The sequence below is a fragment of the Danio aesculapii genome, chromosome 25 (genome assembly GCF_903798145.1).
Source record: "Danio aesculapii chromosome 25, fDanAes4.1, whole genome shotgun sequence".
Classification (NCBI taxonomy): domain Eukaryota; kingdom Metazoa; phylum Chordata; class Actinopteri; order Cypriniformes; family Danionidae; genus Danio; species Danio aesculapii.
Window position 1 is genome coordinate 15,634,446 of NC_079459.1, and position 15,278 is coordinate 15,649,723.

Below are 15,278 nucleotides of genomic sequence, written 5' to 3' on the forward strand. Positions count from 1 at the left end.
ATATATATATATATATATATATATATATATATATATATATATATATATATATATATATATATATATATATATATATATATATATATATATATAGGTTGCCACAGCGGAATGAACCAGAATGCCACAGCGGAATGTTTACACAGCAGATGCCCTTCCAGCTGCAATCCAGTATTGGGAAACACCCATACACTCTCGCATTCACACATGCACTCGTATACTTCGGCCAATTTTGTTTACCTAATTCACTTAAAGCACGTCTTTGGACTGTGGGGGAAACCTGAGCACCCAGAGAAAACCCACGCAAACACAGGGAGAGAACACAGAAATGCCAACTGGCCCACTGAGCCACTGTGCCGGACTATAAATACCGATATATTATATTTTTATTTATATATATATATATATATATATATATATATATATATATATATATACACACATACACACACGCAAACACTCTCACACACACAAACACTCTGGCCACTTTATGGCCACTTTATTTGTCCAGCTGCTCGTTTGCAGTTTATTAATAAATAAAAAAAAAATAAATAAAGTTAAAGAATTTCTAATCAGCCAATCACAGGCAGAAACTCAATGCATTTAGACATGTAGACATGGTCAAGACGATCTGCTGCAGTTCAAACCGATCATCAGAATGGGGAAGAAAGGTGATTTATGTGACTTTAAACGTGCTATGGTTGTTGGTGCCAGATGGGCTGGTCTGAGTATTTCAGAAACGGCTGATCTACTGGGGTTTTCACGCACAACCATCTCTATTGTTTACAGAGAATGGTCAGAAAAAAAGAAAATATCCAGTGAGCGGCAGTTCTGTGGGTGCAAATGCCTTGTTGATGCCAGAGGTCAGTGGAGAACGGCCAGACTGGTTTGAGCTGATAGAAAGACAACAGTAACTCAAATAACCACTCGTTACAACCGAGATATGCAGAACAGCATCTCTGAGCATCTCTCGAACCTTGAGACGGATGGGCTACAGCAGCAGAAGACCACACCAGGTGCCACTCCAGTTATCTAAGAACAGGAACCTGAGGTTACAATTCACACAGGCTCACCAAAATTGGACAATAAAAGATTGGAAAAACGTCGCCTGGTCTCATGAGTCTCAATTTCTGCTGTGACATTCAGATGGTAGTGTCAGATTTTGGCAGCAACAACAGGAAAACATAGATCCATCCTGCCTTGTATCAACGGTTCAGGCTGGTGGTGGTGTAATGGTGTGGGGGATATTTTCTTGGCACACTTTGAGCCTATTAGTACTAATTGAGCATCTTGTCAATGCTACAGCCTACCTGAGTATTGTTGCTGACCATGTCCATCCCTTTATGACCTCAGTGTACCCATCTTCTGATGGCTATACTTCCAGCAGGATAACGCACCCCATCATAAAGCGCAAATCATCTCAGACTGGTTTCTTAAACATGACAATTAGTTCACTGTACTCAAATGGCCTCCACAGTCACCAGGTCTCAATCCAATAGAGCACCTTTGGAATGTGGTCGAAAGGGAGAATTGCATCATGGATGTGCAGCCGACAAATCTGCAGCAAATGCGTGATGCTATCATGTCAATATGGACCAAAATCTATTTCCAGTACCTTGTTGAATCTATTACACGAATGATTAAGACAGTTCATAAATAAAATGTAAATGTAAACAATATACAATGTAATTCAGCATATTAAATTAATTTAACCTAAAGCAAATGAAATAGAATTTTTTTTGTGAAAAGCTATTTTTTTATAACTTTTTTAATTCCTTAACTTTGTCACAGCAACCACTTCTAAAAACACTTCTAAGTTTTACATTTAGTTTCACATTCAAACAACATTTTGTTTTACAAGCTAATGTTTCAACCCTGAATAAATACATGAAATGTGTCACAAACACAAATATTCCAACTGCGTGTCTTTGCCTGTGTAGTGAGACATTTGGTGTTTGATACACCTTGTGTCTGAGGTGGATTTGATACAGTGGCAGATGATTGGACAAGGGTGAGGTTTGGCCTGCGGGCTCCTCTTTCATGTTTGGTCTGTCTCCGGAGCCTCCTTCAGCGCTGTAAGAAGCCAAACCTGGAGGCTCTGCTTCAGAAGTAAGCACTTCAGGAACATCACTTTTCTTTTGACATTGTCCTCAAAGGATTTGGTGATGTATTTCACATGCTATTTATTGAAAGAAAGGAGTTTCTTGAGGTATGAGTGTAGCTTTGATTTCTTACTTAGAGTCGCTTGGATTCTGCATTAGAAGGACTTGTTAACGTCTAAATGCTTTTAGTCTTGGGGAGATTCGTGAGTCATATTACCTGTGTTTTCTGAAAAGCATCTAAAGTTAGTTTACCCTAAAATAAAAATGTTGTCCTCATACTCACTCTAATAGTGTTGTAACTTAAAAAACATCTTCAAAACTTATTCTAATATTCTGTCACTCCATTGGATATCTTAACTTCACAGAGTGTTTATTGTAACTGATGCTTATTTAGCTCCCTTGGGCTTTAGGAACCCAGATTATTCATTCATTCATTTTACTCTTGCTTAGTCCTTTATTTATAAGGGGTCACCACAGCGGAAAAAGCCGCAACCCGGTAATGGAAAACACCCATACACTGGGAGAACATGCAAACTCCACACAAAAACGTCAACTTGTCCAGCCGGGACTCAAACCTGCGACCTTCTTGCTGTTAGGCGAATTTAATATGTAGTGTTTTTGAACCATATTATAGTAAAGGAGCCTACTTGAAATAATTTGTTGCGTTAGTTCCTATGATAATACAACAGCTATAGCAAACACATTATTACCCAACTCTGCAACTATAAATATTATACTACAATGCACCTTCGTTTGCTGTAATAAAAACTGAAGTATATTACAGTATTTCTTGGTTTATACTACAGTGTACTGTAGCATTCATTGTTAAATGGCTGTAAATACTATTAGATACAGTATAATAACTAGTACAGTTCAAAAACACTATAGTATTTACTGTGAATTAGTAAAGTATGCAGGTGGTGGTAATGATATTTTGGTATTCGGTTTTGATTTGTTTGTTGCTGTTTTTTTGTATGTGATCTGGCAACACATATGAATGAAGACATCAACTTTCTTGTGATTTCTAGCAGTTAAAAATGTAGTTAACAACTTTTGTGTTTATGTGCTGCATTATGATGTTTTGTTTTTATGTTGAACACCTGGGGTTCGTTCTTCGTACCTCACTTAAATGATCTGAGATGATTTGGCAGATCCTGGATCTGTTAATCAGATTAAAATGTCTGGATGAACTGATCTGAGATCACTGCGTGTGTTGTGAAGGACAGATCTATTGATCCTAGAAATCATGATCAGCAATGCAATGATTGGCTGATAGCACCGCAGCTTAATGACATCATCTGATTAATATTCAATTATCCATGTGGGCAAAATCACATACAACTCGTAGTAAACGGTTTGTTAAATATGTTACGCAATAACTTTCCACCTTTGTTTTGAGCTGCAGGCTTTACACTTTCTTGTGTCAAGAGTATTCATCATGTATTTCAATGTATTTAGTTCTACATTTAGAGAAGATTTTCTTTATTATAGTAGCCTTGACCTTACTCTGCGTAAGAAATAACTGTATAAATTAATTTTGCATCAATCTATCGGTAAAGGTGTCAATCACCGGCATTTTAGCGGTCAAAGCACATGCATGACTGCATAAATTATTAGGCCTATCCTTTTTTTTTTTTTAAAGTCGAGTATTGTGCATGTACGCGTTTGTATCTAAAAAGTTCAAATGAATACTTTTTCTCTTTGAACCACCAGGTGGCGGTCTTTGTACTTTTGTTTCGGAGTACAAATTGCATAAGTTTTATTAAAATATATATTTTAACTTCAAATCGTCAATAACCAAATCCAGCTAATTGAGTAATCCACGTACGAAGAACAGACCCCTGATGATGGCTATCCCCATGTAGACTAATAAAGTAAGCTTACCTAGTTGTGATTTGAGTTTCCATTATATTTGTGAGTCACACAGCACATTTGAGCTTCTATGAGAAGGGTCTGGCTGCAGACCAACTGTACGTGCACTGTCAGGCTTTCAACTTCTACACCTTCACCTCTCCTATGCCTCTCACAGTGTAGTCACTTGCTCTATTTAGCACATGTGCCTGAGAGTGCATGTGCAAATCTGCAGCCAGACACTATTGGCTTCTAACAACAACCAATCAAATGCAATTAATGTTTATCTGAGCTCGCGGTTGGGTTTGTTCTCATACATCAAGCAGGTAACGTTAAGTGTCTGTTTGTCACTGATCAATATTTGTGTGTAAATGAAAGTCTAATGTATATCTGCTATTCATATAAAGTGATTGTGTATCTTCAGAAGACTTGGACTTATAGTCTTTATTCATAATGGTTTTCTTTTTGTTTTGCAGAGTTGTCTTGTTTTTGTCAGAGTTTTGTCTGAAAATCCATTCAGAAATCTTGGTATCACTTTATTTTGATGGTCCCTTTAATGGTTTTTGTTGAATTTAATTTGCATTGCATCTACATGCCAACTAATTCTCATTTGAGTATTAGTAGACTGTCTGCTTAATATCTGCCGATACTGCTCCTTTAACAGACATTTAAACTTTTGACATGTACTCGCAAAGTTTAAATGTCTATTGAAGGAGCAGTATCGGCAGATATTAAGCACACAGTCTACTAATACTCAAATGAGAAGTCTTATCGAAATCACTCCGAATTGATTAAAAGTATCTTAATATGTGTTCCAAAGCTGAACTATAAACTTATGGGTTGGAAATGTGGATAAGGGTAATTAAATGAGGACAGAAGTTAAATCTTGTAAATTTGATCTACTTTTAATTCAGGGTTGCCAGGTCTGCATATTAAAATCCATCCCAAACTATTTTCTTATTCTGGAACACTAGGTTAGTCCCCTGCATTAAAATTGTGTTCCCAGGGATTGTTCATTAAACAAACAAACAAACTAGTAAGTAGCCTAGTTCTGCAGGAATACCACAGATTTGGCAACCCTGTGTTTAATGTTTCTAAGTCTATATTCTTTTGGTTCCTCTAACAAATGGGTGTCATTCATTTGTTTGTATCTGTATTGTGTTCGCAGGGAGGCTCCATTCAGAACAGGAAGTCGAAACGTTGTTTGGAATTGGTGGAAAGCGCAGAAGTGGATCATGGATATCAGCTGGTCCTTCAAAAGTGTAGCAATCAGAAATGGACAATCACCCACATATTGCCTGGGAAAGTTTTATAGAACATATGGAACATATCACTGGACTCACAGTAAACTCTGATATGGTGGCACATATTGGATCATCAGATTTGAGGAGAGAATGCTGTTCTCAGTTATTTATAACACTGTAAAACATCGTATCGTCTTGTGTCGGACCTCAGAGACATCATACGACAGACATCAGGCATCTCCTTTATTACATTTTAGCCTAAAGAGATGATTGGTTTACAAACACTCATGCTTAAAGAGACAGTTCTCCTAAAAACAGATTCTATTGAACAATGGAAAGTCATTGATCAACACAATGGTGAGTAAATGATGACAGAGTTTTCATTTTATTTTGATGAACTTTTCCTTCAAGTGTTCTGCTGTGTTTAAGAATTGTGTCATTTTGCTACTGTGTAGCAGTTTGTTTTTCATTTCCTCAGGTTTGTGAATGATTATTTGATGTACAAAAATATTTTATAAATGTAAATAGTGTTTCTAAAAAAAATAAAAGCTTTCATGCCATCATCCTTTCATTTTACATGTGGTACAAATAGTTGTTCTAGTTTACTGTCCCCAAACCACTAGACTAATCACCTTGAAGGCCACCCAAATAACCTAAAAATGTTTAAAGCAGTTTTAATCATACTAAAAATGATGATTTTTTTTTTTTTATTAAATATACAAATAAATTAAATTCAGGCAGAAATCTGTTCATATAAAGACAGTTCTGGTGTTCACGGAAATTCTAGTCACAGTTCTGTCAAATCCACTTCTGCTTTTGGGAAAATCTCCTCTTTTCCGTCTTGCTATCTCCTGTGGGACCAAACCATCATTTTAATCAAAGTACGCAACACTTGACATCCTCACAGAGCTCTGAGCCCCAAATCCCTCAAATCTCTCAAACACAGTCACACATGCTGCTTTAACAAGGAACAAACGTTTCACGAGTCATTCCATTTTAAGGGTTTACTAAGGGGAAAAATGGGAAAGACACTGGAAATCCAAAGACTGAAATGAAAACAGACCCCATGATAGTTTGTAGCTGTTTCATATTGGCGAATTGGCAGCTAAATTGCATAAATTCATATAAATCTCATTCATTTATTTTAGAATAATCTACTTATAGCCCAATTACATACAAAATCTCCACTGTTTTACATTTAGGTGTATTAGTGGCTAATACATTTGATGTCCTACAATCTCAAAATGTTTTCATACTGTAGCTCATTTAGTCATTTTAAATAAACTACTAAAGATTAAGTTTAAAGATGGAACTTAATTTGTAATATTCTCCAGATATGATGCATTTCCTTGCAAATTCATGTGAAATTGTCACTATAGTTTACTTCTTTTGGCAAATGTTGGTTGCTAAATGGCATAAATTCATATAAAATCTTATTGATTTATTTTGGTATGATCTACTAATAGCCCAATGACAGGTTTATCAATGGTTATTTACTTATTTGTTTTTTTTGTTTTCCTAAAAACATTACATACAAAATCTCCACTGTTTTACATTTAGGTGTGTTGGTGGCTAATACGTTTGATGTCCGACAATCTCAAAATGCTTTTGTCCACCCGGGACTCAAACTATTGTACTGTATCTCATATACTCATTTTAAACAAACTACTAAAGATAAGGTTTAGAGATGGAACTTCATTTTTGTAATATTTTCTCTGTTCATAAATACATTTTTGTATGCCTAAAACTATTTTTTACAATCCACTAATAGGCCCATGACAAAAAAACAACTAGAAGTTCATACAAAATCTCCACTATTTTACATTTTGGTGAAATGACATATTTCATATCTGCTTTTTACATACAAATCCATGTTGTTAGGTTTAGTGGTGGAGCGTAATTCATAAAATTTTTCAAAAATCATTTCAAAAATCTCACTAGTTTCCATTTTTGGGGGCAATTGGTAATTCACATGATTTGTATTGTCTCATTTATGCATTTTTATCTGCTTAACACAATTCATATGATTGCAGTCTCGTGAAGAAATGTACTGAGCTATTTTATGTGTTGTCAGAAAAGTGGCTATCTGTGCAAATGAAATTGATTTCATTTAATTTGATCATCAAAAGTTATTGAATTGCCATGAGATTGCATTTAACACGTTCTGCTGATGGTTAGGCTTAACGATTATGTGGACCTTTATAAATGGGGTATATACACAACTAGTGTTTTTAAGCCAATGATAAACCACCGGTGAAAGCTTAATGTGACTATTTTCAATTTCATAAGGATCCTTCAACTTCCTCAGGTTACAGCATCGATGTTGTAATGTCATTAAAATATAATCAGTTAAATAGACTTATGCATTCATTTAGTTGTTCAGGCGTAAATAAGATAAAAGACGTCAGGATCAGCAGGCGAGTGCAGAAACTCCATTGAAAATACTGGGGTAAAATAAACTTCATATTTTAAAGACATGGTGGGGGGAAGTGGAGTTTAATGCTATGCTTCTTATCCAGTCTGCGACCCATTTTATATGGTATATCTATCAGGCAGTGAAGATCACTGATTTTTAAAGAAATCAGAACTTAAATGTGGCATTTTTATAACAGAAAGACAGTTCACCGCGCTGGCTGGCTAAATTTAAAATCCGTTTGCATATACCCAGTTCCCACCTCATAAGATTTTCTAATGAGACTGGGTAACAATTGGAACTCGTTGCTTGTTATATTTAAATCCCAATTTCAATATTCTCATGGCAATCTCTTAGGAAGTCATCTTGAAGAAGTCTCCTACAGTACATCCACTGATGTAAATCTAAACGTGTTTCAGAAGAGCGTTTGTCTGGAGGTCTTAAATATACCTGTGTCCTTGACATAGTTTGTATTGATAAAAAAAAGAAAAACACACCTCCACACAGCGAGCCCGATCATATGAAACAATTTCTCATCTTCATTCTGTTTCTCTCTGCACCTCCAGACCTGTCAGAAATACAGTTTACCTCCTGAGATGATAAAACTCCTATTCCGACTGACCTTCTGAGGGGGGAAATGAACATCTTTTATGTTCGGAATCACAACATAAAATGAGTTTCTTGGCCTGGAGTGGAAACAGAAGACAATAGTGTTAAAAATAAATCATTGGGTTTGTTTGAAAATGTTTCAGCACATTTTCGAGAGGACATGGGGTTTGCTATTTCCATTATTCAATATTTTTAGACTCTAAAGCTGTAAAACAATAGCATTATTAACTAAAGATTCTGATATTATCACAGAGAAGTTCTTTTAAGTTCTTAGTTTAAGAGACAAATCATTTTTTAAATACTTGAGCTGTTAAGAAAGCTTTGGATCATTACGATATGGATGTTTGCATCAACTCTGCGATTCTGCACTCCATTGAAGTCTCACTGTTGAATTATATATCAAATCTAGTTTCATCTAGTGTCTAGTAAGGCAAAATAGTTGTATTAAAGCAAGCAGCTTTACAGTATTAAATATGATAAAAGAGGCAATGTTGCTTTTCATCAAAGTAACCTTCTAATTCTATAAGCAGCTTTTCAGTATTTGTTTTTATTCACAAATGTCTGACCTCGGTGGACTGATCAGAGAAAACGCACTGAAGATTTTCACATCAAAGAAAGCAGAATCATTAAACCCACAATTACAGAGAAACTATATTTGAGAAAATAGTCAGCATTGTAAGATATAAACACAATTCTGAGAGGAAAAGTCTGAGAAGTTCAAGGGGAATTGTGAGGTAAACTCAGAATTATGAGAAGACCTATAAAATAAAAATTGTGAGAAACAGTTTGGTTTCAGAAAGAAAAGTCTGAACCGTAAGAGAAACGTAGAACTGAGAAAACCTATAAATTCACAACTGACATATTTCTCAGAACTGAATGATACAAACTCACAGTTGCTAATTATTAAGAGAGAATTGCATGATATTCATTCATTTCCCTCTCTCTTTTAGAAGTTGCCACAGCATAATGAATTGCTAACTATTCCAGCATATGTTTTACGCAACGAATGCCCTTCCAGACACAACCCAGTATTGGGAAACATCCATACAGATTCAGTATATACCAGTAATTAAGAATTGTAATTCAGTATTTGCATATACACTCACTGGCCACTTTTGGTACACCGTACTAGTACCGGGTTGGATCCTTATTTGCCTTCAGATCTGCCTTAATCCTTCGTGGCATAGATCCAACTGTCAGGATCTGTCATCTTATGAATTTAGTTTTTACATGTTATGATTTTGTTTCTCCACTAGATGTCCTCATTTCTCCCCATGTGTTTGAGTTCAGTAATTACGTGATTGTTTTCACATGTGTCCTGTTATGTCTTGTGTATTTAAGTTGTCTAGTTTCCCCTGTTTCTTTGCTTGGTATTGTTGATGCTAGCCCTTTGTTATCTTAAGTCTTGCCCTGCTTTCTTAAAGTCTGTTTATTTCAGAGTTCTATGCGGCTTAGCCTTTTTCCTTGTTTTTTGGATGTGCTTCTCCTACTCTAGTTTTTTCAGAGATATTTTGCCTGTTGGCCTTTTTGTTCCTCCGTTAACTTAGTCCTATTTTATCTCTGCATTTTTTTTTTTTTTTTTTTTTTTTTTTTTTTTTTTTTGTTGTTCCAAATCTGGATTTTTGTTTTTGTAAAATCTCTCAGTGCAAGTACCGTCTCGCTTCTGGGTTCATTATCCACCTGTGGCTGAGTGTTTAAGCACTCAGACTCTGACACTATAGACCTGGCTTCAAACCCCGTCCCTGACACCAACAAGGTACTGGAAATATTCCTCAGATTTTGCTCCATATTGACATGATAGCATCACACAGTTGCTGCAGATTTGTCAGCTGTACATCCATGATGCGAATCTCCCGTTCCACCACATCCCAAAGCTACTCTATTGGATTGAGTTCTGGTGACTGTGGAGACCCTTTGAGTACAGTGAACTCCTTTTCATCTTCAAGAAACCAGTCTGAGATGATTCACGCTTTGACATGGTGCGTTATCCTTCTGGAAGTAGCCATCAGAAGATGAGTACACCGTGGTCATAAAGGGATGGACATGGTCAGCAACAATACTCAGGTAGGCTGTGGCATTGACACAATGCTCCATTGGTAGTAATGGGCTCAAAGTGTGCCAAGAAAATATCCCCCACACCATTACACCACCACCACCAGCCTGAACCGTTGACACAAGGCAGGATGGATCCATGCTTTTATGTTGCTGACACCAAATTCTGACCCTACCATCTGAATGTTGCAGCAGAAATTGGCACTCGTCAGATCGGGCAACGTTTTTCCAATTTTCTATTGTCAATTTTGGTGAGCCTGTGCGAATTGTAGCCTCAAGCAGGTCGCACACCGGAAGCACCGCTCGGTGCCATGGCACGCACATGACCGTTAAAAGTATCACACACCAGACACGAACATTCACATGATATTTAACACGAAACTAATCAGATGGCGATCTGTGGCGCGGCAGAGAAATGAACAGTGTCCTGAGTCGTGGCTGGGCGCCGCCGACTTGCGGCGCTGATGTGTGTACCCTGATAGAAACCTATGTTTAGAATTCTAAAATGTATGGCGCTTCTGGTGTGCAACCGGCTTCAGGTTCCTGTTCTTAGCTGACAGGAGTGGCACCCGGTGTGGTTTTCTGTCGCTGTGGTTTTCTGGCATCAACAAGGCATTTGCACCCACAGAACTTCCTCTCACTGGATATTTTCTGTTTTTCGGACCATTCTCTGTAAACCCTAGAGATGGTTGTGCATGAAAATCCCAGTAGATCAGCAGTTTCTGAAATACTCAGACCAGCCCGTCTGGCACCAACAAACATGACACCTTCAAAGTCACTTAAAGCACCTTTCTTCCCCATTCTGATGCTCAGTTTGAGCTGCAGCAAATTGTCTTGACCATGTATACATGCCTAAATGGATTGAGTTGCTGCCATGTGACTGGCTGATGGACAGATGTACCTGTTAAAGTGGCCAGTGAGTGTATATAACCCAATTTATTTATTTTTTGGTTTGTTTGTTTTTCCACACAATTGCAAATTTATTATTTTAGACTTCTCCACTCCTAATTGTTGACATTTTTCTCAAAATTGAGATGTACACAAAAGTACAATGCCAAAGAGAAATGACTCCATTATAAACTTGCAATTTTAACAAAAAATATCTTACCATTCTTTTTTTTTTTTTATTCGTTTTATTAGATGCTTTAATCCAAAAAAAAAAAAAAAAACAGTCAAAATTATGAGGATAAAAACTCTAGATAATTAGATATAAAATAAATTCAGAGAAAAAAAGAAACCACCAAATTGCAACATATAAACTCTGATTTCTGAAGGAAAAGTCATAAATGTCAGATACAAACTGAGCTCTGACAAAGTCGGTATTCATGTTTGTATTTGTGTTCGTCAGTGTTTCCCAACCCTGTTCCTGGAGCTGCTCAAACAGCTACATATTTTGGATGTCTCCCTCATCTGACCCATTAACTTCAGGTTTTGGAGTCTCTTGTGTTCTGATGAGTTAATTCAGTTGTGACTGATTAGGGAGAGGTTGAAAATGTTTACTGTTGGTGTGCCTTCAGTAAAAACTGGTGTATGTAGACCTTGATGATTTCCAAACTGAAAAACACAAAGTCTCAGAGCTACGCTCACTTATGACATCATCAACATCAGCCAACGGTAGGCAAATTCAATGGTGTTTACAGCAAAAGTTCACATTTTCAGGAGTTTTGTTTCAAATTCCTGAAACAAAAACAAACTTTATTTTAGCCTGATTTTGTTAGAAATTACATCACATTAGTTCGCCCTTGGTCCCTTAATAGTTCACTACTTCGTCCATACTTATGGCTTTGCTGATGACAGTGGTAAATCCCCTCCTTGCCTTGCTGTATTCTTCTGCTGAATAACCTAGCAAATTAATTTCGCAGTATAACTTCAGAGCATGATCATTAATCATAGGTATTACGGCAAAGCTGTGGCTGCTTCACTGTCTCATTGACGTGTGCATTAGAAGTGTGAGAAGCCCAAAGCGTTTCGAGAGCTTGTTATCAGGCTTGGAAAGTGTTGGGTTAGCACTTCTGAACCTCATAATCCCACAGGCTGAGAAGCCAAACCATCTGAGTTTATTAAATTACTGTTTCTCCCATAAGGACCTTCCCCTTTCTGCTGGAGAGCCTCAGCTTCAAGCGTTGTTCAAGTGGGGCAAGCAATTAAAATACTGAGCATGAAGAAATTGTGTTTACCTCAACATAAAGGTGAACAGGAAACAGTTTTTTGACTATAACATTCACATTCTATGAAGTAAGACACTTTTTAAAGTTAGACATTTTAAAGAATATAATATAAACCTGTTAAAGATGGAAAAGAAAATAATTCAGGAAAACAGAGTAGAGAAATAAATGCTTCACGTCTCTCCTATCACTCTGTTATGGAAGCTTGTTTCCACAATGTAATTTACAGTACATTTACAAAATTATTAGCCCTCCTGTGAATTTTGTTTTTTCTTTTTCCCTAAGGATGTTTGAGCAAGACATTTTTCACAGTATTTCCTATAATATTTTTTTCTTCTGGAGAAAGTCTTATTTGTTTTAGTTCTTTTAGAATAAAAGGAGTTAAAAAAAACTTTTTGTATCTATTAAACAGATACTAGTACTTAATGAATAAATACTAGTGTCTAATATAAGTACTGGTATCTATTAATTAGGTACTAGTATCTAATTAGTAAGTGCTAGTATCTAATGATTAACTATAGTGCATAAAAATATGTACAAGTCCCAGCTGGAATACATACTAGTCAAATCTGAATAGTTGATATCTCAATGACAGATCCCATAGAAATCAATGGAAAAAATATTTGTTACTAGAAACAACTGAATAGTTACTAGTCACTATTAAAATTAGTACTTGTATCTAATAAATAAGAACTAGTATCTATTTAATAAGTACTAGTATCTAATGAATAAGTACTAGTACCTATTAAATAGATACTAATGAATAAGTACTAGTATCTAACACATAAGTACTAGTATCTATTTAATAGGTACTAGTATGTAATGAATGAGTACTAGTATCTAATAAAAATAACTAGTGTCTAATGCAGGCAGATTTCAGTTGCAACCCATATCAAACACACTTGCCAGTAATTATCAAGTGCTGTTTAGTTCCTAATTAATTGGTTCAGGTGTGTTTGATCAGGGTTGGAGCTGAACTTTGCAGGAAGGTCGATCTCCAGGAACAGGGTTGAGCACCACTGGTCTAATGAGTAAGCACTAGTATATTTTTAAAAGCACTAGTATCTAAAGAATAGGCTTCTAAATCTAATAAATAAGCACTAGTATCTAACAAGTAATAGTACTTAAAATATCTAAAAATAAGCACTAGTAACATAAAAATAGATACTAGTATGGGCTAATAATTTATTGTCAAAACGCCTTGCCATATGTAGAAGGCCCCTACTGGCCAGTAGCTGACATATTAGCTGATAACCACTGATAACGCCCATTCAATCGAGTGATTGAATTCGAATCGGCTGACAGAACAACCCATCAATATACAATGACTTGCCTAATTACCGTAACTTGCCTAATTAACCTAGTTAAGCCTTTAAATTGCACTTAATCTGAATACTAGTAACTTTAAAAACATCTAGTGGAATATTATGTCTTCATGACAAAGAAATCAATTTTTATGAATGAGTTATTAAAACTATTATGTTCAGAAATGTGTTGAAAAAATCTTCTCTCTGTTAAAAAGAAATTGGGGAAAAATATACTGGGCGCTAATAAGTCAGGAGGGCTAATAATTCTGATGTCAACTGTATAAATTCTTACTTTTTTCTCACAGTGGTAAATTTTCTCTCTCAGTTGTGTTTTAAACTGGTAATTATACATACTGTGCATGCTGTAAACAAATCTGTGATGTTCACAGCAGAAAAGAATTGCAGATGTAGTTGCCAACACCTCCAAATAAAAAAAATGAGAACAACATTTTAGATTATACAGATTTAAAATGGATTTACTTCTTAATTTATGTACAATATTGATCTATAATGAGAAGAATGAGAAGAATGCTTGACCAGTAAGAAACACTATGCATCTATGCAGATACTGTTTGATCATTGTCCATTGTTTGGTGCTTTACATAATATAACTTCACATGTATATAACTTTACTGTTTTCACAAAATCTCATGTTTTTAGTTTATATGTGACCATAAAGGCATCAAATTTAAAAACCTTCATTTTGCAACCGGATTTCAAAGGTTTGTGTTTCAGGCCCCAAAACACTGCTAATTAGCATAATAAATAATTTATGTCCTGAGCTGAAAACTGTGTTGTGTAAACACCTCTTGGGTTTCTCTCACTTTGGGGTTTATTTCTCACTTATTCTGAGAGGAATAAGTCATAACTGTGAACAAGAAACAGTGACAAAGTTTATATTTTCTGAAAACTCGTTTTGTGCCTCAGTTAGCATTTATGTTAAAAATGAACTGTAATTTAATTTCTTTAATGATTCTTTTGCTATGTTCTGTTTGTATGTTGACTTTTGTTTATGGGTGATTGTAGAAACAGGAGTACACCTTCACATATTTACATCTCCAAGATAAACTTTCTGTTATTTTACAAAAACTTTAATGAAGGCTTTTTGAATAACAACACAAATCATATCAAGTTGACTTGATATGAATTAATGTTGAATCAATGTTTGTGTGTGTATTTAGCAGCCTGATCTCACGAGAAAACGTTTTACGTTTTGTCAGTTTAGTGGCTAATTCGTACGAGTTCAGTCATACGAAATTGTACGATTTTAAAAAGGAGGCGTGGCATCTAACCCCACCCCAAAACCCAACCGTCATTAGGGGATGAGCAAATCATACTAAATTGTACGAATTAGATCGTACAAATTCATACGAATTAGCCACTAAATCAAAAAGTTACGAATTGCCATGAGATTGTGTTGGTATTTAGGGACACTAAATACTCTCTCACTTTACCTATTTTTTTACCTATAAATCATACATTCAGCTACAATTACCATGAAATAATAAGGCCTTAAAACTGATATATATCTTTTTTGA

At 35.7% G+C, this 15,278-nt stretch overlaps 1 protein-coding gene across 1 annotated transcript in view; it reads left to right on the forward strand.

The window, feature by feature from the left end:
- The window catches only part of galnt18a (UDP-N-acetyl-alpha-D-galactosamine:polypeptide N-acetylgalactosaminyltransferase 18a), a 149,491-nt gene extending 143,772 nt beyond the window's left edge, over positions 1 to 5,719 (forward strand). The window contains exon 11 of the mRNA XM_056451996.1: positions 5,119 to 5,719. Coding sequence (XP_056307971.1) covers positions 5,119 to 5,265 — 147 coding nt within the window. The 3' untranslated portion in view covers positions 5,266 to 5,719. The remainder of the gene's footprint in view (positions 1 to 5,118) is intronic.
- The last annotated feature ends 9,559 nt before the right edge of the window (positions 5,720 to 15,278 follow it).